Genomic DNA, 26,100 nt, shown 5'->3' on the forward strand with positions numbered 1-26,100 from the left:
CAATATATTTTTAATGTAAATGTTTCTATTAAATCGTCCTTTCGTGGATATTTTAAATTTTTTAAGAATTTCTGTAAAGGATATGCCATTTGACCGCATTAGAACTTGTTCAAGGCACAGTTGGCGAATATTAAATATATATATAATATAATTGCAATTATCCTTCAAAAATTAAGCATGGGTTGAAAATTATGACCATTTACTTGGGTTTTTAAGGAAATTGCAAGGATTCTAGCACCAAGGACCTTTGGTAAATGTATGCAAAATGTGTAATGTTAGTCAATATATTTGTTTCTGCAAGAAAATATACAAATTTCTTTAAATTCATTAATTGACATTACAGAAATTACAAAATTCCACAAATTAAAATGTTATACTTTTAAATAATTTGTTATTTTATATGAAAAAATTTTGTATGATACACCAAATTAGCAAATCCAAGCTTAAAACTTAATAATTAACCAGTTCTTTTACTATTTTTTTGGTAAAAATATGTAACTTTTACTTAAAATACTTAAGGGTCAAAAATTCGTGGGTAATGCCCACTGTTACGTATACGTAACGTCTTCTAAAATCCAAACAAGGCAAGATAGAAAAAATGTTTTAATTAAAATCGGTTTATATACACAAGTAAACTCTCATATCCAAATTTCACATTTCTACCTTACGTAGATCGCCGTGGGCATTAATGGGTTAAAAGGGATCGCTTATTGCAATATCTTGGGGAAAAGAGGTGCTAGCAATACCTCTAGTCTGCCGAGACTATAAACTACTGATGATCATATGTATCCTCGGCCTTTCCTTGGAATGATTTGACATAAGGGTCCAACCAGAGCACCATACAATCGGGTGGCCAGTTGCCCGCAGGACTTTGTTCTGTATGGTCAGTTGGCTGAGGTTCCTCGGGAGATGGATGGCTGATGTAGACGGTTGTGTCGGATGAGATGGAAGTGTTGTGGAGATGGATGGTGTTGAGAAGGTTGAAGAGTTGATGAGGAAGGAGGAGTGGAGATGATGGTCTTGAGTTTTGCTGCATACTTAAGTATGATTTATGGTTTTTGAGCGGTTGAGTGGTCGATGTTTAATCTTTGTTTTATCGGAAATTTTCCTTAATGGTTGGCTGTGTTTAGAGTTTACTCTAATTATGCATAGCACAAAGCAGTAGGTCCTAATGGCTACTGAAATAAGTCTTGGAAAAATCTGTATAATGAGCCTCCAGAAAACCCGAAAATCATGAGAACGAGAAATGAATTGTGGGATTTTAATCTTAGGAAATACTTTCCCAAATAAACTGTTATAACTTCTTAATAAAAATTCGGCCAGAAACTTTATTATGTCACTGGCGTGTAAGCCGCAATAAAGTGTAAAGCCTTTCAGATTGCCTCTGTAACCACTATTTACTTACCTTTCGTTCTATTTCAAATCTAATTTAGTAATAATTTCTTCCCTTTCAAATTTCTTTTAATTTTATTTGTGTTTTTTTTATAATTGAGCAAAAATTCCGTTTGATTATTTTAAAATGTTATGCACACTAAACATTTAAATTAAATACAATTTTTAATTTGCAACTAAAACTAAAATATTTATTTTTTTATATTTAATTTTTGTATTCTTATTTTGATAAACAGTTTTTTTGGTGCAAAATGTGCCAAAGAAATTCGCTTGAAGTAAATGTTAAAGTTAAAAAGAAAATAAAATCATTTAAAGTTTTATTTAGAGAAACTTAAAAAAAATAATTAAGGCCATTGTTAAAAAAATTAATTAATAATACTAGGTATTTTTACTTATAAAAATTACAATTAGACATTTTTAATTAAAACGCTTTTGAATATGTATTTCTATTTGATAAAAATCGTGATAATTGTCTTTTTTTAATCTTTTGTTGGAATTAAGGACAGCAGTTACAGTTTAAGTAGTTATGTTGTTTGTTTCAGTAAAATATTATAAAAAAATAATTGTAATTTTTAGAAAATATTTCACTTAGCCGAGACCATGATCATCAAAGAAACCCTGAGGAGTTTCATCCTAAAATGAGATAGAAAAAGAAAACAAAAGAAATGCACAAAAATGTTTAAAAATAATCACTAGTTATTTTAGAAATGCTTATAAATAAATTTTGATTAAATATATTTAAATTTTCTTTTGCAATTTGTATTAATCGGCAAATTTATAAAAAAAAAAATGTTAAATAACAGATAATGGTAATGGCAAGTAACGGTGGAAGTTTGCCAAAAATGATGATGAAATGTCAGATTCTTTCCCAAAACCATTTAAATTTTAAGAACTCGACCTAGAATAAAATCACTAATCTAAGAGGCCTCGTTATAACTATAATGTCGTTCTTATTGGTAGATGGGGCCATTGAATATTGATCAGCTTAGTAGATGTGTTATAGTCTTCAAGCCCAAAGTTCTTTAGATTATGACCAATAATAAGGAATTGTATGTAATAAAAATTATTGATGTTTTAAACTGAAGCATATTTCGAGCTAAACAATTTAAGAAATCTAATGCAATGTGTGCATTTTAAAAGAACATGACACCTGATCTGTGAAACAATATTGGACATCTACATTCTACTTTCCTGAGAAAACAAAATGTATATGATGGGGAAATTTGGTTCGCAATATATTCATTATTTTGGTGGATGTGTGGCATCGTCTTGTTGTTATCATTTTTGCTTAGTTTCTTTTAATTTTTTGCTCCAGATCTCCAAATACAACTTATTGAGGAATCATATGCACACGAATCTTCAATAAAGGATCATTTTAGTTCTTAACATTATCACCCAGTAATTTAATCCATTTATCACGACCGAAATTTTTGCCGAATTTGGATCTTTCTCAACATTTTTACTCACGGCTGAGATATGTTCACTTGAAAATCACTATCGAGTACTTAATATCGGTCTCAGAAGAACGATTACGGCTCATCTTATTTGCGGCTCAAATATGTTTGGCTTAGTTCTAGAAGACTTCTTTGCAGTTTATAAAAGCGTAAAGTTGTGGGTCAATAATTTGCTAGACTTCTTTGTACAAAACGAGTAATATAAAACTACTACAGGTAGTTCAGCGTACATGTTACTCAGATATAAGTGGGGCCTTACAACATCAGACTGCCCGATGTCATAACATAGACAGAACCGTCTAGGCAGAAGTAGGTATGACAACGAAATATGTACATATGTATACTGGATTGGAAAAGCATTTACCGACAGCCAAGGGGCAATTAGAACGATATCAGTTAAGGTTCGCCTTTAGCGAACACTTTTCCAAAGGGAAACTTTGCATCATACGGGTACCTGGCCTCTCGGGTATAATCGGCAACGAAAGAGCGATTGTAGTTGCTATAAGGATATGGGAACTTGAAGATGTTAACCTGACGAATGCAAAACTGTTCGAGCCAATTAGGGGTGAATTAAAAACATGGACGAGAGTATAACATACGGCCAATAAGAATAATGAAACAAAGAAAATCTGATATTAGTATGATGGTCCGTACTCTAAATGGACACACGTGCTTACGGACCAAAAAATAAAAAATAGCACGAACAGATTCGGACGAAACAGATTCGGGTGTCAGTCCACTCGGGAATAATCGGAGGTGAGAACTTGAGAATGTTTATCTGACGAATGCAAAAGTAACGAGAGTTTAATTAATGGTCGAAATAATAACATACGGCCATTTAAAATAATGAAACAGTGTGTATAACTAAAGAGATCATATAAGGTCTATATCTGGAGAAGGACGAGAAGCTTTTTATATTTGTATTTATAACAACACCAAATTGCATAAACGAATTCAAACGAAAATATAGCATGCATGTTCGGAGCGATTTTATTCTAGATACATATTACATAACTCGGGAACACTGATTAGAAATTCTAAGGAATTACCACCAGTAAACTGTGTTTCTGACCATTGGACAATAATTACACTCACTCACACCACGTTCCATTAATAAAAAGGGTCCAGCAGGACATTCTTTCAACCTAACATTGAAATAGCTAATAGGGTAGTCTACAAATCAGTAGACTAGTCAATAGACTGATCAATAAACTCTCAAACTCAATAAATGAGTCCGTAGACTATTAAATAAACTAGACCATAATGGAATAGTTGATATAATGGACTAGTCAATAGACTAAGTAGTCTCTAAACTATACTATAGATCAATTCAACTGTTTGAATACTACTCAATAGACTAATCCATAGACTACTGAATAGACAAGACTATAAACTAGTCAATAGTATAATCCATAGACTACTTAATAGACAAGACTATAATTTGGTCAATCGTATAAACCACGAGAAGACCGGTCCAAAAACTATTCAATAGACTTAACCATAGACTACTCCATGGACTAGTCATAAGACTATTTCATAGACAAGCCCATAGACTAATCAAGGGACTAATCCATAGTTTGTCTATTAAGTACTTTTAATCCATAAAAATTTGTTTTTGGTCAATTTTAGTACTATTTTAACACAACTTTTCTAACCCACCAAGCCATTGTGCAGAATTTTAAGTGCTTTGTTAAAATAAAGCATGAAACATTAATTTAACCAAATTGCAAAACAAATTTAAAAATAAATACACTTACATAATAATATATACTTACATTTTGTTTTAAATTTTATATTATTATAATTAAATACTTGTTATTAAAATTTATAAATATTTTTTACATGTTTTGTTGTTGTTGATTTTTTAGGCTTTCAGTTACAATAAAAAGCACATTAAGCTAAAAGTTTGTTTTATATTATTGACAAAACACATTTACATTAAAACAAATTACACCATAAACCCCAGTTTAACTAAAGGACTAAGACAATTTTAGTGAGTTTAACTAAATACATATATTTTTCAAATTGTGGTGGAATATTTTTAGAGCATTTTCAGACTTCTTTTAAAAAAAGCTTTAAAAGTATAAAATGGGTAAAATTGTTAACTAAACATAAATATTATTTAGGATTAATTGTTTTTAAATTTTAAATAATTTAATTTTTACACTAATAAAATATAATAAGGAAATGTTTTACGCACACACACACACTAAAACACTTACACAGTTTTACACACACACATTCATAGAAGAAAGTTGAAAAATACTATTTTTAATTTACACGCTTTAATAATTATTTCTTTTTACGTAAAAACATCACCATTAAATATTTTAAGGTACTATTTTCTATGTCCTAAATTTTTTAAAAAGTACCAGGAATTTTTATAAAATAAAAAAGACAATCATTGGTTTTTTTTGTAATAAGAAGGCAGGATTTGTTTTTAATTTTGTTTTTATATTTAATAAATGTTTTTTATTTATAATAACAACACCAGAATATACAATTTTTGTAATTAAATTTATTAAACTATTAATTACTATTAAAATATTTATAAACAATTTTTAGTTAAATATTGTATTTTTCTATGTATATAGTTTGTTTTAAACATTTAGCTGAAAGTTTTTTTTTAATTAATATTTTTGTTGTATTTTGTTTATTATTGCTTAAGGGTAAATTTGGAAAAAAATTTAGTTTTTCTTTATAATAACTTGTTTTTATAAGGAATTTATTTCTGTCGTTTTGCATGATTTCGAAAATAAAAATTTAAAATTTTTTTCTAGGTTTTGGCACGTTAGATGGAATTAAATGTAGGAACATTAAAAAATTAGTTATAGTATTTAATAAAAATAGTTTCAAGCTGCAGTAGAGAGGGGGGAATTGGAAGTAATGGACATTTTTTATGAATTTAAAGAAAATATGTTGGAACTTTTTCCAGATATAGTCTTAAATAAATAATTATTAAAATTTAAATGCAAAAGAATAATTTTCATTCTGTTAAACATTAACACATTAAGAGTAAAATAATCGAAATATTATTTTTATATCCCAAAAGTCTAGTGTTTATAATGGGCGAAACAAAATGGCTGAGCTAAACGTTTAGTTTATTTTACACAGGCCGACAAATTTTTAACCCAGAGACCACATTTTCTCTATCACATATGGGATTCGAGATATTGTGTCTTGAAGTTTAAAAAATGGCAATTTTTTTGGGCTGTTATAACTTCTCAAAAAGAGCCAAAAATTTCGTTTTTTTTAACTAAAGGACGCTATATCTCAAATCCAAGATGTGATGGAGAAAATACGGATTCTGTATGGCTCAATCCTTTAGAAAAGTATTGCTGGTCTCAGGGTTTCGACTTTTTTAAAATTTTGTCGGCCTGTGTTATTGAGGCAGCGACCTAAAGGTTGACTTGGATCTATTATCTGACCCCTTTGTTTTACCCAAAAACGAATCAAGGCATCATGAGGCACGAAGAAACGACTCTTTCTTGTTAGATAAAGATCTGTTATATCATGCCAACTCGATGGAGCAGAACCAATTCTTTCCATAGGATATATCCAGAATTTTATAATAGACTAAGAATAAATTTATTAAAGTATCTACAAAATCATTCTTAAAATAATATCTTTGAGTGAATTGTTGATTTTAAGAATTAAATTTGAATCAGAATTAAAATTTTTGTGAAGAAAGATCCGATATCGGTCCTTTAAAAGAAATACATACAAACTAATGAACATTAGAATATGAATTTAAAAGGACCCAATGGTATCTATAACAGATACATACATATATCTAGGATCATAGGTTATTGAGGCAGACGGCCAGTGACCGATACACTTGGCTCCACATGATGGTTCCCTTGTATTATATCAAGGACATAATCACTCTCAGTTTTAAACTTTAAAAAGATTAAGCCTGACATCACAATATTTCGTTCTGAAACTTCTTTTTTTAATGGAATTACAAATTACCTAGTAAATTATAGGTTAGGTTAGGTATTATCCCTCTTTTGCATTTCACATTTTAATAATTATATTTCAACTACTCTCTACACTCAATCATCAATAATTTAAAAAAAAATGGTGGGTCTTAAATGTAGTGGTGAAAAAAGAATCATATGTTAATTCCTTGATATTTAAAACTTATATTCCCTAAACAATGTCATGTTTACATTACAATGTGATTTATAAAAAAACTAAAACTACTAAAAGTGTAAAATGTTGCAATAAGGGCTTTTGGAACTAATAAGTTACGTGTATTTTTAAAAAATGTAAGTACTACTACAAAATTGCATTTAGTGTAACAATTCTAATTTAATAATAAAATAGCAATAAGTGCATTTTTACAAAATTCTTTGTTTACAAGTGTTTTTCTTGGATTTTTTTAAATAAGTCCAATATCTCTTAAAGTGCCCTCTATAACGTCATCCTATAGAAGAAGAAGAAGTATAGAAAGAAAAAAGTTTTGTTGAAGTGTATATAAAAAAGTGTATTTTTACCCAAAAAGGAAGAATAGTAGTGACAGGGATGGAAAATATAGTACTATTGTGCTTTTTGACAACGAAAAATAACAGCACGAGATATTAGGTACTTTTTAATATTAGAAACTTGTACTAAGCAGTCCATAGACTGTAGACTAGAGAACGTATTAATCTATAGATTAGTGTATGGATTAATGAAAAGACTAGTCTATGGACTGAAAAGTACTCTTTTTGAATAAAGTTAGTACTATTTAAAAATTTAAATTTTCCATGCCTGGAAAGTAATAATGTTGAGAGATTTTATTTTTGGGCTGGGAAAAATATGTGAAAAAGTGAACAAATTTTAAAAATTATAAAATAAATTGTAAAAATTATAACAACAAATACAACAAAATTTTGTTAAAACAAATCAAAAACAGAGGGATTTAGGGTATTTTAGTCAATATTTAAAGAAACAAATCCATTCATTTATTTACTTTGAAATCAAATTGTTAAACTAACAGTTTGTTAAAGAATTTATGTCGCATTTAAGCTGTAAACGTTTAATCATTAACAAGTATAGTAAATGATTTAAAACTGATTTTTTTAGTAATAAAAGAGATTTTTGTTTAATTTTTAATAAATTACTTTTGCACATTTATAAAATTTAGTAAGTTAAAACTTTGAAATTATTAACTTCTTTTTAATGTGAGTTAACTTAATGATTTTTCATACAAATTAAATAGATTTTTGGCTTTTTAGACCTTTTTTTTTTTTTTTTTTTTTTAATTGTTCCTAAAATTTATATTTATATTTTTTGATTAAAAATCGTTGGACCTAAATATATGTATAGTTGACTTTAAAATATTATTCCCTAAACAATGTCGTATAGTATTCGTATGTGATTTATGGCGTTTTATATGCTAAAGTGTAAAATTTTGCCCTGGCCCTTTAAAAATTCTGCCTTATTTTAACAATGTAGCGAAATAATGTGCACTTATTTCATACAATTTATATAGAAAATGTTTTCTTTAAGAAATCGAATTCACAGATTAAGAATAATTCTTACTGTTAAAAAGGCAACATTAAAAAAATTAAAAATGTGCCTTTTTTCTTTCTTCACTTAAGAGATGAAATTTTTTGCAAAACTGTGTAGGGTTAAAGTTAAAAAAGCAAAATTTTTGCCCGAAAAGAAAACGCCATTTTAAAAAAGACAAAACTACTTTATAAATGGAGGCACCAAGCTACATTTATATAAAAAAATTTATATAATAACATAAAAAGTTCGTTTTAACAATCTAATTACGTTTTTAAGGACAATAATAATTTTTTGGGAATTAAAAAAGTCCAAGTTCTTCTAAAGTGCTTTCTACAACGTCAACCTATAGAAAAAGCATAGAAAGGAAAAACAAATATGGTAAAGTCTATAAAAGAAGTGTAATTTAAGAACTATGACTTTTGAAATGACAAGAAGATATAACACTTTAAAAACGAGTAGTGGAAAAAAACGAAAAAATTGTTTACAAAGAAAAGTGCAAAGAAATAACACAAATATTACAAATAAAATCAGTAAAAAACTGTTATAAAAGATTTATTAAATGTTTTAATAGTCAATATTTATGGAATTTAAAAACTCTTACTGATTAAATTTTAAAGTCAATTTCCTCTTATGGTGCATTAAGTTTTCTTTTTCCCTCATTCTCTGGAAAAAAAGTGAAAACATTGTATATATTTTGTGATGGAATTCTATAAGCTATTCTCACAGCTGTTACCAATTAATTTTATAAGCTATTCTCACAGCTGTTACAAATTAAATCAACTATTGTGAATGATAAGTTCATATTTTTATTGGAATAAAATAAATAGAGAATAGGTAACAGAGCGTTACCCTTTTATTCGCCATATGTCTGAATGTCTTCACTTTTCTTCTTTAAATATTGACCATATATGTACATGTATGTATATAATTTCTTACTCAGAAACAATTTTGTTAAATTGATCTACAATTATACACTTAAAGCCCCAATTTACAGCTTTGTTTTGTATATATTTTTTTAAATATTAATAAACATTAAGAAATATACAAAAACACCTAGATGGAATTACATATTTATGTATTACAAACCAATGTTGATTGTCTTTCTTATTTAAAAAGGGATTTGGAGAATCTATATAAAATTATATTCTAAAAAAAATTAACAAAACACGCACACACAACTATAAAAAAAGTTAAAAATTAATACATATTGATGAAGTTTCAACATAATGATGGACTTTTGATTTTTTTAATAATAAAATTTATTAAAATATTTGTTTTTCAAATCCTATTCCTACATGTTTTTAAACAAGGTTTTTAACTAAAAATTTTTATTTAATACACTGAAACAAAATGTTGTATTAGATACAATTTATAAACTACTTTTACTGACCTTAACAGACACTCTTGTGATTTTCACAGAATGATAAATTTTTAATAGGCATCTTCGAGAATATAAAAATGTATGGAAGTGAAGACATGTTATGTGGGAATTGAAATTCATGTAATTATCCTGCTAAACTAAGCATGATGAGAGGGTTGTTTGGGCTATTATTGTAGGGTTATTTTTGATTTATAGGACCATTTCATATTATTAAGAGACTTCTATTAGAATAAGTTAATAACTTTTTTCCGGAGAACTAAAAATGTCTTTAATTTAGGTTGGATTGGGTAATATTTTAAGTCTACAAATCCACAAAATCTTTAACAATTGCTGTTGAAACTTTAGCATAAATCCAGGCGTCAGCATTCAATTACTTGCAGAATCTTTTTATATTACAGCAGCAGCATTCCTGCCGCACTTCGAGTGATAGTGAAAAACTGTTGCTGACAAACGAATACCAAAGAATATTTAATATATAGAATGTGCGTCTCATAGAAGATACATTTTCAATAGCGGGTCGTGATATATAAAGAATACGTGTAAATCATAACAACCCGCACGCCGAGATACGTATTCTTGTAATAAATATTTTTTGCTAATACTCATACGTTGTGGTAGGTATTTTAGGTTTATCTCAAACTTCCAGGATCATTTCTTTTTAAAGCAATTACAAATCCTACAGGTCATTGTTTTTAATTGCTGTTAATACTTTAGCTCTTTTTCGGGTGTCCCTTCCATTGTTTCTATAGAATTACGTTATGAAAGCGATCTGGTTCCGGAACACATGTCACTTAAAAATATTCCCTATTTAGCTCTGAGTTAAGGGACGATGTCAGGTAAGATTATATCGTGTATTTTAACTAAATATATCTTTATCCTTTCTGATTATAGAATAACGACTTTGAAATAGAGTGCTGGGAGAGTGGTATAGGAACTATACAAGTCATAGCCAGCTATATGGCTCATGCTAACCGAGAAGTTCTACCTATTGGTAAATGGAAAGGAAAAAGATGATAATTTCCTATTGGGTTTAACGCCAACGCAAAACAGACCAGCTCGAAAATCAATATTTAAAAAGTTTCTCCTTTAAATTAATATCGATACAGATAGCAGCGATTTAGATCAGACCTTTCCCAGTACATATTTAACCTACCACTTAGGGTTACCCCTAGCCACCGACTGCCCAGGTGTCTAACTATTTCAACATGTGCTTGTCCTACGAGGATGTCAATCGTAGATTACGAAGAGGCAGGCAAAAAGCTTAAGTTTGTTTTTAAGTCTCCACTCTCTCGCTTACACTAAAGTGACGATCATCTATATCCGGGACAAAGGCAATTTAGAATCAAATAGGTGGTTAGACGTTAGTGGAAATCACTGTCTTTTCCGTATGCATTGACTCTTTGTCGAACTGCTGACTTGTTGTTGTCAGCGGAAAAAAAATGTTGAGTATAAAGTTTGGATATAAAGTTAATTTGCTCTAGAGTATAGAACCCTCTATTTTATCTTCCAACAATTACTAATCGGTATGATATAATGAGGTTTGACACAATAATACTTTTTTGTTAACTTATATTCTTCATATTAATTATATATAAACTCTGATAATATAAAGTTTTGACTCAAGGTTAGCTTTGCTATGGTTTTATGTATTTGGAAATAAATAATTTGTAGTTAATCAAAGTTTCAAAACTTTTTATTAATAGACTTCACTCATATTCAACCCTTTGCTACTATTAACAAAGACTATTTGCAATAGTCTTTAGTATTGTTAATTTGTAGATTTTGTTTTTGAACACTTGAAAACTGTAGTCTGTTAAATAGACTTATTACAAGGACAGTTCATTAAGAAGAGTGTCTGTCGTGTTTATTATAACTTGTAACGTTATTATTTAAAATTTTGTTACTTATCTAGAACAACATTTTGTTTTCTCAACTAGCAAAAATAAGTCACTATATTATCCGCTTTGTAAAGAAATACTCTGATTTTAAGATAAATAATTGTTAAGCACTATTAGCAATAAATTAATTATATTTTTTTATTATAAATATTTATATATATTTCTTTTAATAAATTACACATAAATAAAATTGTTACTAAAACTATAGAATGATTGGTTTTTTTAAGGGAAATATACACTTAACAAAATTTAATTTAAATACTCATTGAAGTCCTGATGTTAGAGGTGATAGTGGTAGTAGTAGTAACAGACGTATGTAGAGGATTGTTTTTTTAATTGTTATTATTATTTTTAATTATTTAAACAACATCATACAATTTGTAGGTGGTGTATTGGTAGTAGTAGTAGTACAAGTAGTAGTAGAGGAGTAGTAAATGTTTGTTGGGTAAGCATTAATAAGAAAACGAACATGGAAGGGTTAACATTATGATTAATCAAATACATACATTTTGCAAGATGTATTTTTGGTTTATGATTTCATTACATTTTGTTTTAAAATTTTATCTAATTAAAAAACACTTAACAAGACACAAGTATTTTTATTATATTTATTAATAACTACGTAGGGTTATCTGTTTTGGATTAGTGTGGTTTTAAAACGGGCATAAAAAAACATTCGAGGGGAGGACGATTAAGAAATATTGAAACATGCTCAATAAGGGAAACTTTTAAGCAAGAGATGGGCAGTAAATCAATTAAAATATTCATTGGATTTTTATTGAATCAGTTTAATTATTACAGGAAAGTTGCATTAAGTTTTTTATGAAATTAAAAGTACTTCTTATCGATTAATTGCACATCTCTAACTTGTTTCTAACCCTAAACATTTTTTCTAACTTATCTATTTAAATTAAAACAATTACAGCAAACACAGCACAATATGTTGTAGGACTAAAAACGAAAATCATGCAAAACTTACAGAAAAAAATACCTTATAAATGTTAAAAAAAAGAACAGCTACACAAAATGACTACATTTACTATACAAAACAATTTTGTAATTTAAGATATTGTAAATAAAATGGCATAAAATATATATTTTAAAAAACAAATAAACAGGACGGCATTAGTTAAAGACCATAAGGTCTTGTTTTTGTTATATGGCAAATGGCAAGTGAAATAAAAACTATATTCAATAAACAATTTATAAATTGACAAGATATACATTTCAAATAAAAAGGTATTATATTAACTAATAAAATAATAAAATTTAAATAAAATATATAATTAATAATAATTATAATTATAATAAAAAACAAATAAAAGAGCTTCGCGTTAGGCAAAATAAATTATATTCATGCAAGTAGTTATATTACTTTAGTTTTTAAATAAAATTTCACTATTCAATTCTTCAATTAAAACCTATTTTAATATTTAAAATATTTGAAAATGAATTTAATTCAAAGAATAAAAAAATTCTTCTTGCTTTTAAAGAAATGAAGTAGAAAAACAAAACAACAAAAAGCAAAACAACAATTAGCAATAAAATTATATATAAAATATAAACAAAATTTAAAAATTGTTTTAAAATTGTTAATTATTCAATTGTTGTCCAGTTTAAGTTTGTTTTTAGTTTTTTTTTAACAGAAAAATAAAAAAAGGAAAATAAATTTATCATAATTAGAAAACAAATTGTTATAAAAGAATTATAATCATTGAAAACTTGTTTAGAAAGCAACAATTAATGAAATTTTAGCATTAGATGCATAAAAACCAAAATGTAAAAACTGAATTTAAATAAAAAAATAATTAAAAATTAATTTTGTAAAATTTATAAGTTGGATGCTTTGCTTTTTTTAACTTTTTGTTTAATTTAGGATGCATATTATTTAATTTTGTTTAATTGTAATTTAATTTTGTTTAATTTATAAATCAAACATTTCTGGTGTACTAACCTCTTGCAGTAGATCCTGTGAGGCAATTGCCTTTAAAACATTCTTTTTTGAGGTTTCTTGTATCTCGCCACCAATCAACAGTTCATCTAATATGAAATAGGCTTTTTCAAAATTAAAAATGATATCCAATTCACAGACCTGGAAATGAAGATAAATTGAAATATTAATCATTTTTTAATAAAGTCATCAAATGTCTTTATGAGGCTTTCACTTTCAGATCGAAAGTGGAATAATATATTTCTTCAAAAAAGGAAAACAACAACTTTTTTGGAATAAAATCACTTCAAACTTTCAAAGTAAAATTGTCATTTGTTTAAAGTTATTGATTTTTAAGTTTTAAACAATTTATTAACTAAGTAAATTTCCACTTTCTATCGAAATGCAATTCTATGAAAGACCGGTATATGCGCCAAATTACAAAGGACTCTTGTCAAAAACTCAGTTACAAATGTATTAAATGAAAATTGAATGGAAAAAGTCATTCGAACTCCCTTTCTACTTGACAGGCGACTAGATAGAGTCTTTTGATTTTATACTCCCGATTGTTGGTAGTGTTATATTAGAAATCTGGAATATGTCAACGTAGGAATCACACTAGATATCTCTATTTTAAAGGCAAAATAGAGCTATTTGATTCTATCAGTCTAAATATTCGCAGTCTGGAATATGACCACAGATCTGCACTTACGTATACAGAGATAGTTTGATTTACATTAGTGCGTTGACACTTTTTAATTTTTGCCTAAATAAATGCTCTGCCAAACAAGTAAGCGGTACGAAAAATTCTAAAGAAGCCAGTAACCACTAAACAAGTGAAACGTAGATATGTATTGGTAAGTTGCTAGCAATCTACTGCATCAGTCCGGCCAGTCGTGAGTTCGATACGCAACAGAAATTTTGGTAAAGGAGCGCACAACTGATCAAATAGAAGCCTAGAAGTATTTCTTATGACCTGACCTGACAGAAGTTAAATTTAAAAAATTACATGTAGGTATTCCTATTTTAAACCTAAATTACGCTTTCCCTTTCCTTTTTAGCACAAATCTGTTATAATTTGTTTCAATTTGATTGAATACTTACACTACCAAAATATTTATCCAAAAGCTCAACATAACGATGAATAATTTCCAAAGTTAACAATTCATTGTCGTTCTGCTCAATAGCACAACAGAAATACAAACTGGCATATCTGAAAAATAAAAAGTAACTTATTGTATAAAAAGAAACTCTATATTCCTTATTAAACAGTATCAACCTACCGCTTATAAACGATTTTACAATCTTTCCACTCCAAAAAGGAACACATTTTGGGTTTACGAGCCAAAATGGTTGTAACCAATTCACGGGTAATCTTCTTCTTGACCTTGTCGGGATAAGCATTATACCACTTTTGTAAACGTAATTTGCCCTGACGGCTGAATAACAGCATAAAGAGCATCTAAAGTGGTAGAAAAAAAAAAAAAAATTAATAAATCGTAATTGTAAGCAGCAGCGGAGCACCCACTGTACTAAATTTACAATATTGGGGCGCGTCATCAATTTTAATGTTTTGTGGAAAATTCCCCTACAAATGTATAAATTTTCATAACTTACCATTTTGCTATATTAAATTTAAACTTTTTAACAATTTTCTTAATAGACCTTCAGATAATTTAATTATTTTTCATAAAAAATCATGAGAAAAGAATATTTTCACTAGCACAATACACAGGAAAAAAATTTTTAATGAATAATAAAGAGATAAAGAAAAAAGAGTGAAAAATGCACTTGACAGCTGTCATCAGGTGAATACAAACGCAAAGAAAACTATAAAAACAGAGTTGCTATTGTTAAGCTAATGTGTCATATGTCATGAACACCGACCTGAAGTACACAAATTCAAGATGTTTTGATTAAGGTGGTAACACTAACATACTTGTTTATTTTTATTTCATAGCAATTGACAGCCTCACTATACAAAACAATAACAAAATACCTTGTGTTGTTGTAGTTTTTTAATAGTTGTTGTACGAATGCAATTATCATTTTCTTATCCCTGGGTTAGATGTCAATTATCAGTTTTTCTTAATAAGTGCCGTGTGTTGAACACGTCTTTTTCGGTGGATTTGTGGAAATTCTTTTAAAATACAGGAATTTCTTAATAAATATCCTATAAACGACCTTAATATTGTGAATATTAGCAAGGAAATATGTCTCTGAAGTTAACAGCCAATGTTAATAATCCGCCAATCAGTAAGTATATAAATTCGCACAATTAATTCAACATTTTTAGGTTATTTCGCTGGCATTTGTTGGCAGGCTTCCGAAAAAATTTCATCATTTTAATGTATTGTTTCATTTGAATAAAATAGTATATTGCCTTTGTTTATTGCAGGTGGTTTGGCTACAGCGCATTTAATTAATGACACAGTGCCAGTGGAAATTGTTTGGGGCAGTGAAACTTCATTGTTGTATCCAGATGGCAGACGTATGTCTTGCTACTCCAACAACGATGTTTTGCGTGCTTTAGCTAGGGCAGCTCCAACCTATAAATTGTATGGTGAAACCGCTATTGAACGCACACAAATCGACCATTGGTTGTCTTTCTCACTAACCTGTGACGATGACATCTCCTGGGCCATGACCTTTTTGGATAAATCCATAGCTCCTGTTACCTATTTGGTAGCCAACAAATTGACCATAGCCGATTTTGCTTTATACAATGAAATGCACTCACGCTATGAGGTTTTGGCTGCCAAGGGTATACCCCAACATGTGCAGAGATGGTATGATTTGATAAGTGCTCAGCCACTTATTCAAAAGGTTCTCAATTCTTTGCCCGAGGAAGCTAAAATCTCCGCCAAACAAGTTAATCGTTCGAAGAATTCTAAGGAAGCCTCTCCGGCTGTCACTTCTAAACCTGGAGAACGTAAGCAAGAAGGTAAATTCGTTGATTTACCCGGTGCCGAAATGGGCAAAGTGGTGGTACGTTTCCCTCCAGAGGCTTCCGGTTATTTGCATATTGGTCATGCCAAGGCTGCTCTTTTGAATCAATACTATGCTCAAGCTTTCGATGGCAAATTGATTATGCGTTTTGATGACACAAATCCCGCTAAAGAAACCGTGGAATTTGAAAATGTTATTTTGGGTGATTTGGAATTGTTGAACATTAAACCGGATGTGTTTACCCACACCTCTAACTATTTCGATTTAATGTTGTCCTACTGTGAACAATTAATAAATGAGGGTAAAGCTTATGTTGATGACACTCCTCCCGAGCAAATGAAGGCTGAACGTGAACAGAGAACCGAATCGAAGAATCGTTCCAATGGTGAGTAAAAATATATATTCAAGAAATATAGAAAGATAAAAATAAACAGACAAATGGATTAAAAAATAGCACCATACCATGCTCATCATTTTTAACGTATATATTTTTTACAGATGTTGCCAAGAACATGTCTATGTGGAAGGAAATGTTAAATGGCACTGAATACGGTCAAAAATGTTGTGTGCGTGCCAAAATTGATATGTCATCGCCCAATGGTTGTATGCGTGATCCAACCATCTACAGATGCAAAAATGAACCACATCCTAGAACGGGTACCAAATACAAGTAAGTCAAATTAAAGTCATACATTTCAAACCAAATTTCCCATATTAATTTTCCATCTATCCAACTTTTTTTTCTTCAGAGTCTACCCCACCTACGATTTTGCCTGTCCCATCGTTGATGCCATTGAAAATGTTACACACACTTTGCGTACCATGGAATATCACGATCGTGACGATCAATTTTATTGGTTTATTGATGCCTTGAAACTACGCAAACCCTACATTTGGGAATACAGTAGATTGAACATGACCAACACGGTTTTGTCCAAACGTAAGCTAACCTGGTTTGTTGATTCCGGTTTAGTAGATGGTTGGGATGATCCTCGTTTCCCTACTGTACGTGGTATTGTTAGACGTGGTATGACCGTTGAAGGTTTAAAGGAATTCATTATCGCTCAGGGTTCCAGTAAGTCTGTTGTCTTTATGAATTGGGATAAGATTTGGGCTTTCAACAAGAAGGTCATCGATCCCATTGCCCCACGTTATACTGCCCTCGAATACGATAATCGCGTTGTTGTAAATGTAGCCGGTGCTAAGAAAGAAAAAATCGAAGTTCCTGTCCATCCCAAGAATGAGTCTTTGGGTAAGAAGACTGTTACATTGGGACCCAAAATCTATATTGATTATGTTGACGCTGAGGCTTTGAAGGAGGGTGAAAATGCCACCTTCATCAATTGGGGTAATTTGATGATCAATAAGATCAACAAAGATGCCAACGGTAAAATAGTTAGCGTTGATGCTTCATTGAATTTGGACAATAAAGACTTTAAGAAGACCCTTAAACTTACATGGTTGGCTGTAGAAGATCAAGCTGAAGAATATCCACCCACTTACTGTGTGTACTTTGATAATATCATTAGTAAAGCGGTTTTGGGTAAAGATGAAGATTTCAAACAATTCATTGGTCATAAAACACGCGAAGAAACTCAAATGTTGGGTGATCCTGAATTGAAGAAATGCAAAAAGGGTGACATTATTCAATTGCAACGTCGTGGTTTCTTTAAGGTTGACAATGCCTATGCTCCACCCAGTGCTTATTCGAATGTACCCTCACCAGTTATTCTATTCTCTATTCCTGATGGTCATACTAAGGATATGCCTTCGTCGGGTTTGAAGATTAATACTGCCACCAATCAGGATGCTAATAAAGCGGTAAGTTGTGTTTTTTGTTTGTCATATTTTTTTATTTGAGGATTCTCTTCAGAATTGAGCATTTTGGATGAAATTTAGATTACTCACATTCTTTATTTACCTCTGTTTCTAAAATACTACCACTTTTTTATTCTCTTTGCAAATGAGTTAGTTTACAAACAAAAGAGCACCGGAACAATAACAAACTTCTCTCAACTACTCCCCAATTTCTAAGCTCCAACTCTCTTTGTAACTTATTTTAATTCACTCACGCGTGTGAAGTAAGATCCCAAAATAAAGAGAATATATTCACATTATCAAACAATAATATCGTGCCATTGTGTCAACATCATTCATTTGTTTAACAACATTCTTTTCGAACGGAGTAAGTTCAAATGTGGGGAGTAGATCAAAACCTCAACAGCTACTAAACACACTGCAGACTAAGCCAATATGAATGCAGACAAGCAAGCACACTTAACTAAAAGACTGAAGTTTAAATGAAGATTGTTTTTTATAAAGTGCTTGTCAGTTACATTTGTATTCATGTGCGCTATAACATAAATGAGACATTCTTCGTAGTAGACATAGTGTATGGGGAATATGCTGACGTATACATTTGATATTATTGCATTATTAAATAGAAAAAATCTTTAATAAATTTAATGAAATTTTCTTTTAGCCAACATCGAACGGTGTACCTGCAAATTCTGTTGCAGATTTAGATCAAAAGATTGTCAAACAGGGTGATATTGTACGTGATCTTAAGGCTAAAAAGGCTGATAAAGCTCAAGTTGATGCTGAAGTTAAAAAACTATTGGCTTTGAAGGCAGATTATAAGGCTGCTTGCGGTAAAGATTGGAAACCAGGACAAACTCCAGCTGCTGCTGCTACCCCCGCTACAACTAAAGCTTCTGCTAATGATGCTAGCTCAGTTAATGAGAGCATTGTAAAGCAAGGTGACTTAATTAGAGACCTTAAGGCTAAAAAGGCTGCCAAAACTGAAATCGAACCACAAGTTAAAATCCTCTTGGACTTGAAAGCCCAATTTAAAACATTAACCGGTCAGGATTGGAAACCCGGCGTACAAGTGCCCACCGCTAAGTCTTCCTCTCCCGCTCCTGCTGCCGCCAGTGCCAACTCAGCAGTAGAAGTTGTTTTAAGCAAAATTGCCGAACAAGGTGATAAAGTAAGACAATTGAAATCAGCCAAAGCGGACAAAGCAGCCGTAGATGCTGAAGTAAAAACTCTGTTAAGTTTAAAGGCTGAATATAAACAATTAACTGGTAGTGATTGGAAACCTGGTGCAGTAGCTCCTGTTGTGGTGAAACAAGAAAAGTGTCCAGATTTACCCTCCACCTTGGCTGTAACTGATTTATTAAATAAAATTGCCGCGCAAGGTGATAAAATTAGACAATTGAAGTCTAATAAAGCTGATAAAGCCACCATTGAACCAGAGGTAAAACTGTTATTGGCTCTGAAAACTGACTACAAAAGTCTTACTGGTGAAGAGTGGAAACCCGGTTGTGTAGCTCCTGCCAATACGGTAAAAACTGAAACTATTGATTTGACTGCCGCTGATGCTGATTCTGACGTTGAGGCAGTTTTGGAAAATATTAAAATCCAAGGTGATAAAATACGCCAATTAAAATCACAAAAAGCCGCCAAAGCCGTCATCGATCCCGAAGTACAATCATTGTTAAAACTTAAGGCCGAATACAAAACTTTAACTGGTAAAGATTGGACACCAGACACAAAACCCGCTGTAGTTAAACAAGAAGTAAAAATGTCATCTGTTCCAGCTAACGAAAAGGATTTGCTAACCAAGGAAATCACTGAACAGGGAGAAAAGGTGCGCACTGCCAAAACCAATAAGGCACCTAAAGAGGAAATTGATATGGAAGTAGCTAAATTGTTGGCGCTTAAAGCAAAATACAAGGAAGTTACTGGTATCGATTTTCCTGTTGCCGGCCGTAGTGGTGGCAGTTCGAAGAAGTCCGGACCGGAAAAGAAAGAAACTACCAAACCCGCTAAGCCAGTGAAAAAAGAACCAGAAGCTGCTAGCGGCGCCGTAAAGAAACAAACCCGTTTGGGTTTGGAAGCCACCAAGGAAGACAATTTACCCGAATGGTATTCCCAAGTTATCACTAAAGGTGAACTCATCGAATACTATGATGTTTCAGGCTGTTATATCCTCCGTCACTGGTCATTTGCCATTTGGAAATTCATTAAGAATTGGTTTGATGCCGAAATCACTAAGATGGGTGTTAAGGAGTGCTATTTCCCCATCTTTGTATCCAAGGCTGCTTTGGAGAAGGAAAAGGATCATATTGCTGACTTTGCCCCTGAAGTAGCGTGGGTCACAAAGTCAGGAGAGTCTGATTTGGCTGAACCTATAGCTGTAAGACCTACCTCTGAGACCGTTATGTACCCTGCCTACGCCAAGTGGATTCAATCTTACCGTGATTTGCCCATTCGCCTCAATCAATGGAATAATGTAGTACGTTGGGAATTTAAACATCCCCAACCTTTCCTACGCACCAGAGAATTTTTGTGGCAGGAGGGTCATACCGCCTTTGCCGGCAAAGAGGAAGCTGACAAGGAAGTATTAGACATTTTGGAATTGTATGCTCAAGTTTACACCGATTTACTGGCCATTCCAGTAGTAAAGGGTCGCAAGACTGAAAAGGAGAAATTTGCAGGAGGTGATTATACCACTACTGTTGAAGCCTTTATATCAGCCTCTGGTCGTGCCATTCAGGGCGCCACGAGCCATCACTTGGGCCAAAACTTTTCCAAAATGTTTGAAATCGTCTTTGAAGATCCTGAAACTCAACAGAAACAATACGTTTACCAAAACTCCTGGGGTATTACCACCCGTACTATTGGTGTCATGATCATGGTACATTCTGACAATCAAGGTATTGTTCTACCACCCCACGTAGCGTGCATACAGGCAATTGTTGTACCCTGCGGCATAACCGTCAACACCAAGGATACCGAAAGAGCAGAACTTTTGGATGCTTGCCGCGCCTTAGAAAAGCAATTGTGCGCCAAGGGTATTCGCTGTGAGGGTGATTATCGTGATAACTACTCTCCTGGCTGGAAATTCAATCACTGGGAATTGAAGGGTGTGCCATTGCGTATCGAATTGGGTCCCAAGGACATGAAGGCCAAACAAATCGTAGCCGTACGCAGAGATACCGGTGAAAAACTTATTTTAGCTATGGAAAATGTTGAATCAAAGATTTCCCAACTATTGGAAACCATTCATGACAGTATGTTGGCCAAGGCCAAGGTCGATTTGGAAAGTCATACAAAACTCACCAAGAACTGGGCTGATTTCTGCAAATTCTTAGACCAAAAGAATATTTTACTGTCGCCCTTCTGTGGTGAAATTTCTTGTGAGGATAAAATTAAGGCGGATAGTGCTCGGTAAGTTTATAAAATAATTTAATTAAAACATTTACTAACAGTTTTATTTATCTTTATAGTGACGAAGATGCTGAACCTGGTGCACCAGCTATGGGTGCCAAATCTTTGTGTATACCTTTTGATCAGCCTGCTCCTATTACTGCTGCTGACAAATGTATTCATCCTGGTTGTACGAACAAACCCAAGTACTTTACCTTGTTTGGACGCAGTTACTAAGTTTAAAACGATGTTTCCAAGTGACGAATTTTACCCCTTACGAGATTTATTAATACAATTTAAATATGCTTGTTTTTCTTTTAATGTCCACATTTACCTATAATTGATAGTTTTTTATTTAAAAAATATACGAAAAGATTTTCAGTTATTAATTAGTATCTCATAAAAAGTGAATTTTTAAAGTTTTTTATTAAAGGAGTTAAACGGGCCTGTTCGAAAGTACATAACTGGTTTTGTTATGTAAATTATATATGTGGTGGGAATATTAGGGGAAATCAGTCAGGAAGCTTGACACACCTGATACAGCGTGATTTTGTAGGACGACTGAAGCAGCATCGCAAAATGCGCATAACTCCCAAACCTAAAAAAAAGCGTTTAAGTATGTTTGCATCAACATCGCAAACTATTTATGTAAATGCAGTTCAGTGATGCATTTCCAAACAGTTCCGTATTTAATATCCAAATTGCAGTATTTTTTTCTCTTCTAATCAAGTAATATACCCCAATAAACAATGTTTTCAAAGACATTAATAGTTCCTTTTCTGTGGACGTTTGACAAAATCACTTATTTCGACATACGATAATTTCCTCTATGCTTTCTAGATCCAAAGATATGACACCGATAAAATCAACTTATTTAGAAATGTGGAAAGTTTTTTAAAATTTTAAGTGTAATATAAATCTCAAGCGGTAGGTGCTGATCAAATTCATATTAAATTTCTTAAATTCATAATACTGCCTATTTTAAAACATTTATTATTAACAGGGTGTTGACAACATCGGTAGTTCCTAAAATTTGGAAGGTTGGTAGGATTGTACCGATTCCGAAAGTTAAGATTCCTAGGAATTGTTCGGACTATCGTCCTATCAGTATTTTGTCAGTCTGTTCAAAAGTTTTGGAACTAATTATTAGGGAACAAATGTTACATCATCTAAATAGTTGTAGTTTGATTCATCCACATCAATCAGGTTTTAGGAAAGGATTTAGTACTACTGGCACACTTCTGGAAATCACGGAAACTATTAGGGAAAACTTCGACAAGGATTTGGTTAGTATTTTAATTTTTTTGGATTATTGTAAGGCATTCGACTCGATTAATCATTCATTGTTGATCCATAAGCTCTCACATACATTTGGTTATAGTTCAAGTGCCTGTAAACTCATTTACTCTTTCTTACATGGTCGCAGTCAATTTGTTCAAATAGAACGTGAAGTTTCTAGTAGGATTCCAATTTACCGAGGTGTGCCACAAGGGTCAATGTTAGGGCCATTATTATTTTGCCCTCTTCAATAAAACGTCGTGTTGCTTTATCATTGTGTTTACCGTTATTAATTTATGGTATTGAAGTTTACTCATGTACTTCAAACTCCAACATTGACAGATTAAAAAGATCCTTTAATAGTGTAGTACGTTATATTTATGGACTTCGGATTAGTGATCATGTTTCTCAATATTACGTTGATTTACTTGGTTGTAGTTTCTTTCAATATGTTCAGTTGAGAAAAATGATTTTCTTTTTTAAAACTATAAAATATGGTAAACCTGACTATTTGCAGAATAAATTTAACTTTGCTATTTCAAATAGAACACATTCTTTAATATGTCCAGCACATGTTTCATTATTTATGACGAGATCATTTCGAGTTAACATAGCGCGCTTATGGAATACTGTTATTCCTTACCAGGAACGTAAATTTTCACATTCATTATATGCATTTAAAAATATTTGTTTGTCGAATTCATAACTAACCCTGAGCCTATTTTTAATGATATTCCACTATGTAAATGTATATTGTACAGCCATTTCCCCTAAGTTTTTATAAAATATTTAATTGGTATAACTCATTTGTTGCAAAAAATCTTTTTATAACCTTATTGCATTTCGCTCCTATTATGTTTTACTGTCATTTTTAGGCTAATAATATTATCTTTATTTTCACCAATTTATAGAATCCTAATCAGTGTGTGCAAAACTTCAAGTCTAACTATTAAAAATAAGAAAATTATAATTAAAAAATTATAAATATATGTTATATTTTTCTACTAAATAATGTACCAATTATATTTTTGTATTATAAGTATATTTAATTGTAGACTAGCCAATTAGGCCCTATCGGCTTACGGCCATTGTTTTTGAATAAATAAATAAATTTATTGAAAACAAAAAATTAATTGCTTTTTTCGATTAAAACGCCTAAACCCAATTAAAAATATGAAATCTATATTAGTTTCAGGCACTAATACTATCCGCGGCACTCTGATAGATGGTCAACTCTGCTCTTTCCAAGTCCAGTAATTAATAGTTAAAATATCTAACACATACATCAATATCAATCACATTGTCCTTAGTATTTTATTATAAAATACTTTGCATAAACATTAACAACTTTCATTTAATGTCGTATAATTTTTTAACATTGCGTCTTCGCTACATTCTCTTAAACTATTAACAGGAATATAAACATCATTAACATCAAGCTAACCTTTCTTATCTCACTTTTCCGCCGGCTTTGTTGTGCTAGCTTCCACTGCAGCCTTTTCATCATCCTTAACATCATCACCTAAAGCAGCCATATTTAAACCACCCTCGTCCTCATCGTCATCATCACCACTGCTGCCGGATTTATTATACACTGAAGGATATTGTGTAAAACAATCTTGCATGGTACGAAAAGCTTCGTAACAATCCGAACCTTTAGGTTCAGCTTCACTGTTATGGAAACAGGAAAATGCTTCACGAAATTCTACGCCACAGGGCCCGGTAGCCATGCCACCTAGACAGGGACAGCTCCAGTTAATTTCACCATCTTTTGTTATGAGACCCTGTGCCGGTTCTGGCGGTGGGAGTTCTATGGCAGGAGGAATGGCATGATCTTCTTTGGTGGCAAATATCACAGTATCTTTGCCCAAGATTTCTTTTGAACTGTAAGCCATTTTATTTTAGTTTATGCCAAATCTAAAGGTTGTGCAGAAGTTTTCAAAATTTGAAAATGGCAGGGTATATCTTGAAAACGACCAATTAATGTAATGGCAGCTTTTGTTTGGCTCGAAAATGCTTGTGGTACTTTGACTATGCCGCGCTTTAGATCACCATCAAATTTTATCAATTCTAACTCTGTCTGACCTCCTATCTCTCCAAAAAAATCTGTTAAAGATGTTTCTATGCTACCTTGAAAATATGCAGGTGTAACAACGGCAGTGGAGTCTTCTCTAAGTTTCCTTTAGCAAGTGCAATATTTTCATGCGGAACAGGAAAAATTTCATCATTAGTTTTAAGTTTGTAGAAATAGGTTTAATACGAACTTACAATTCCACGTCCAAATAATGATAATTGTTCATAATTTAGTTGCCTTCTTGCAACTTATTTCGGTTTTATTTTAAAAATATTTAGAAAAACAAAATAGTTTCATTAGAAATTTTATGTAAGTTTTTTGTGAGGTTATGTTTTGCTGTCACAACGGGAGTTTGATATTAGTGGTGGGAGTGCTGCCATACACTTGTCAATAATGTATTGGCAATGCGATAAACGTTAATTTGTAAAAAACAAATATTGAAAATCAGATATATAAATATGTTAATTAATCAATAGCTTTCGATTATTTTTATATCAACATATGTCAATAAAATTGTATGTATATAAATTTATTTTCTCTCAAAATCACGTTGTTGGTTTTTTTCTAAAGCGCCTTGGCGACACATCAGATTGTTTGACTCAAACGGTAAGTTTTTTGATTGTGTTAGTACAAAAACTCACACCGCATATATACATATATGTGAGTTTTTTCACTACACAATAAATTACCGTTTGAGTCAAACAAATTTGATGTGAGGCCGTGTCGCTTAACAGCCGATTGACAACGTAATCGATAACTGTTTTAAAGTACGTTCTGTGTTATTTGTAGAGTACGTTCAGTGTTCCCTTTGAGGCTAACGCCGATTTGGCTTGGATTGTATTCTTATGCTCACTTTTTTCCATATAATTGTTATACAAAATTTTCATTCGAGACCTACAGAAAACTGCTGAACCGATTTGCATGAAATTTCGTATACCGATAGGTCTGACCTCAAGATCTGACGCCATGCCCCTTTTTACGCCAACTTTTTGTAAAACATATTATTATAATGAATGTTGTGGACACATTAC

General features: G+C 31.4%; 4 protein-coding genes across 5 annotated transcripts; 1 reads left to right on the plus strand and 3 right to left on the minus strand.

The window, feature by feature from the left end:
- Positions 1–1,829: 1,829 nt before the first annotated feature.
- Positions 1,830–15,334, minus strand: LOC119609523 (AP-1 complex subunit sigma-2). Of its 2 annotated transcripts, none has more exons than XM_037964344.1 (5): positions 15,172–15,334; positions 14,838–15,016; positions 14,659–14,767; positions 13,579–13,716; positions 1,830–2,025 (listed from the first exon to the last, which is right to left on the minus strand). In XM_037964344.1, the coding sequence occupies exons 1-5, from the start codon at positions 15,172–15,174 to the stop codon at positions 1,981–1,983; spliced, it is 474 nt and encodes a 157-aa protein (XP_037820272.1). In that variant the 5' UTR covers positions 15,175–15,334; the 3' UTR covers positions 1,830–1,980. The 2 variants fall into 2 exon arrangements, with proteins under 2 accessions (XP_037820272.1, XP_037820273.1); XM_037964345.1 differs by lacking the exon at positions 1,830–2,025 and adding an exon at positions 5,301–7,275.
- A 264-nt stretch (positions 15,335–15,598) lies between these two features.
- Positions 15,599–22,128, plus strand: LOC119609525 (bifunctional glutamate/proline--tRNA ligase). Its single transcript, XM_037964348.1, has 6 exons — positions 15,599–15,810; positions 15,953–16,888; positions 17,002–17,173; positions 17,253–18,324; positions 18,986–21,738; positions 21,798–22,128. The coding sequence occupies exons 1-6, from the start codon at positions 15,768–15,770 to the stop codon at positions 21,952–21,954; spliced, it is 5,133 nt and encodes a 1,710-aa protein (XP_037820276.1). The 5' UTR covers positions 15,599–15,767; the 3' UTR covers positions 21,955–22,128.
- A 2,156-nt stretch (positions 22,129–24,284) lies between these two features.
- Positions 24,285–25,408, minus strand: LOC119609527 (mitochondrial intermembrane space import and assembly protein 40-B). The gene is made up of 2 exons (XM_037964350.1): positions 25,264–25,408; positions 24,285–25,175 (listed from the first exon to the last, which is right to left on the minus strand). The coding sequence occupies exon 2, from the start codon at positions 24,888–24,890 to the stop codon at positions 24,450–24,452; it is 441 nt and encodes a 146-aa protein (XP_037820278.1). The 5' UTR covers positions 24,891–25,175; positions 25,264–25,408; the 3' UTR covers positions 24,285–24,449.
- LOC119609528 lies at positions 24,843–25,453 on the minus strand. Its single transcript, XM_037964352.1, has 2 exons — positions 25,264–25,453; positions 24,843–25,175 (listed from the first exon to the last, which is right to left on the minus strand). Exons 1-2 carry the CDS (start codon positions 25,293–25,295, stop codon positions 24,902–24,904), a joined length of 306 nt encoding a protein of 101 aa, XP_037820280.1. The 5' UTR covers positions 25,296–25,453; the 3' UTR covers positions 24,843–24,901.
- Positions 25,454–26,100: the final 647 nt, after the last annotated feature.

This window comes from Lucilia sericata, unplaced genomic scaffold (genome assembly GCF_015586225.1).
Source record: "Lucilia sericata isolate MDLA Ls3-8-SP2 unplaced genomic scaffold, ASM1558622v1 Contig000999F_arrow, whole genome shotgun sequence".
NCBI lineage: Eukaryota > Metazoa > Arthropoda > Insecta > Diptera > Calliphoridae > Lucilia > Lucilia sericata.

What these genes read in the sequence shown, in the direction of transcription:
- LOC119609523 (XM_037964344.1), bottom strand. An exon ending in TGGATAAATATTTTGGTAGT is followed by an intron (nt 13,717 to 14,658) that starts GTAAGTATTCAA and finishes CTTCATTTCCAG; the next exon opens with GTCTGTGAATTGGATATCAT. An exon ending in CACAGGATCTACTGCAAGAG is followed by an intron (nt 2,026 to 13,578) that starts GTTAGTACACCA and finishes ATCTCATTTTAG; the next exon opens with GATGAAACTCCTCAGGGTTT.
- LOC119609525 (XM_037964348.1), top strand. Translation starts at nt 15,768, where the DNA reads ATGTCTCTGAAGTTAACAGCCAATGTTAATAATCCGCCAATCA. An exon ending in ATCAGGATGCTAATAAAGCG is followed by an intron (nt 18,325 to 18,985) that starts GTAAGTTGTGTT and finishes ATTTTCTTTTAG; the next exon opens with CCAACATCGAACGGTGTACC. An exon ending in ATTAAGGCGGATAGTGCTCG is followed by an intron (nt 21,739 to 21,797) that starts GTAAGTTTATAA and finishes TTATCTTTATAG; the next exon opens with TGACGAAGATGCTGAACCTG.
- LOC119609527 (XM_037964350.1), bottom strand. Translation starts at nt 24,890, where the DNA reads ATGGCTTACAGTTCAAAAGAAATCTTGGGCAAAGATACTGTGATATTT.
- LOC119609528 (XM_037964352.1), bottom strand. Translation starts at nt 25,295, where the DNA reads ATGAACAATTATCATTATTTGGACGTGGAATT. An exon ending in CATTATTTGGACGTGGAATT is followed by an intron (nt 25,176 to 25,263) that starts GTAAGTTCGTAT and finishes CACTTGCTAAAG; the next exon opens with GAAACTTAGAGAAGACTCCA.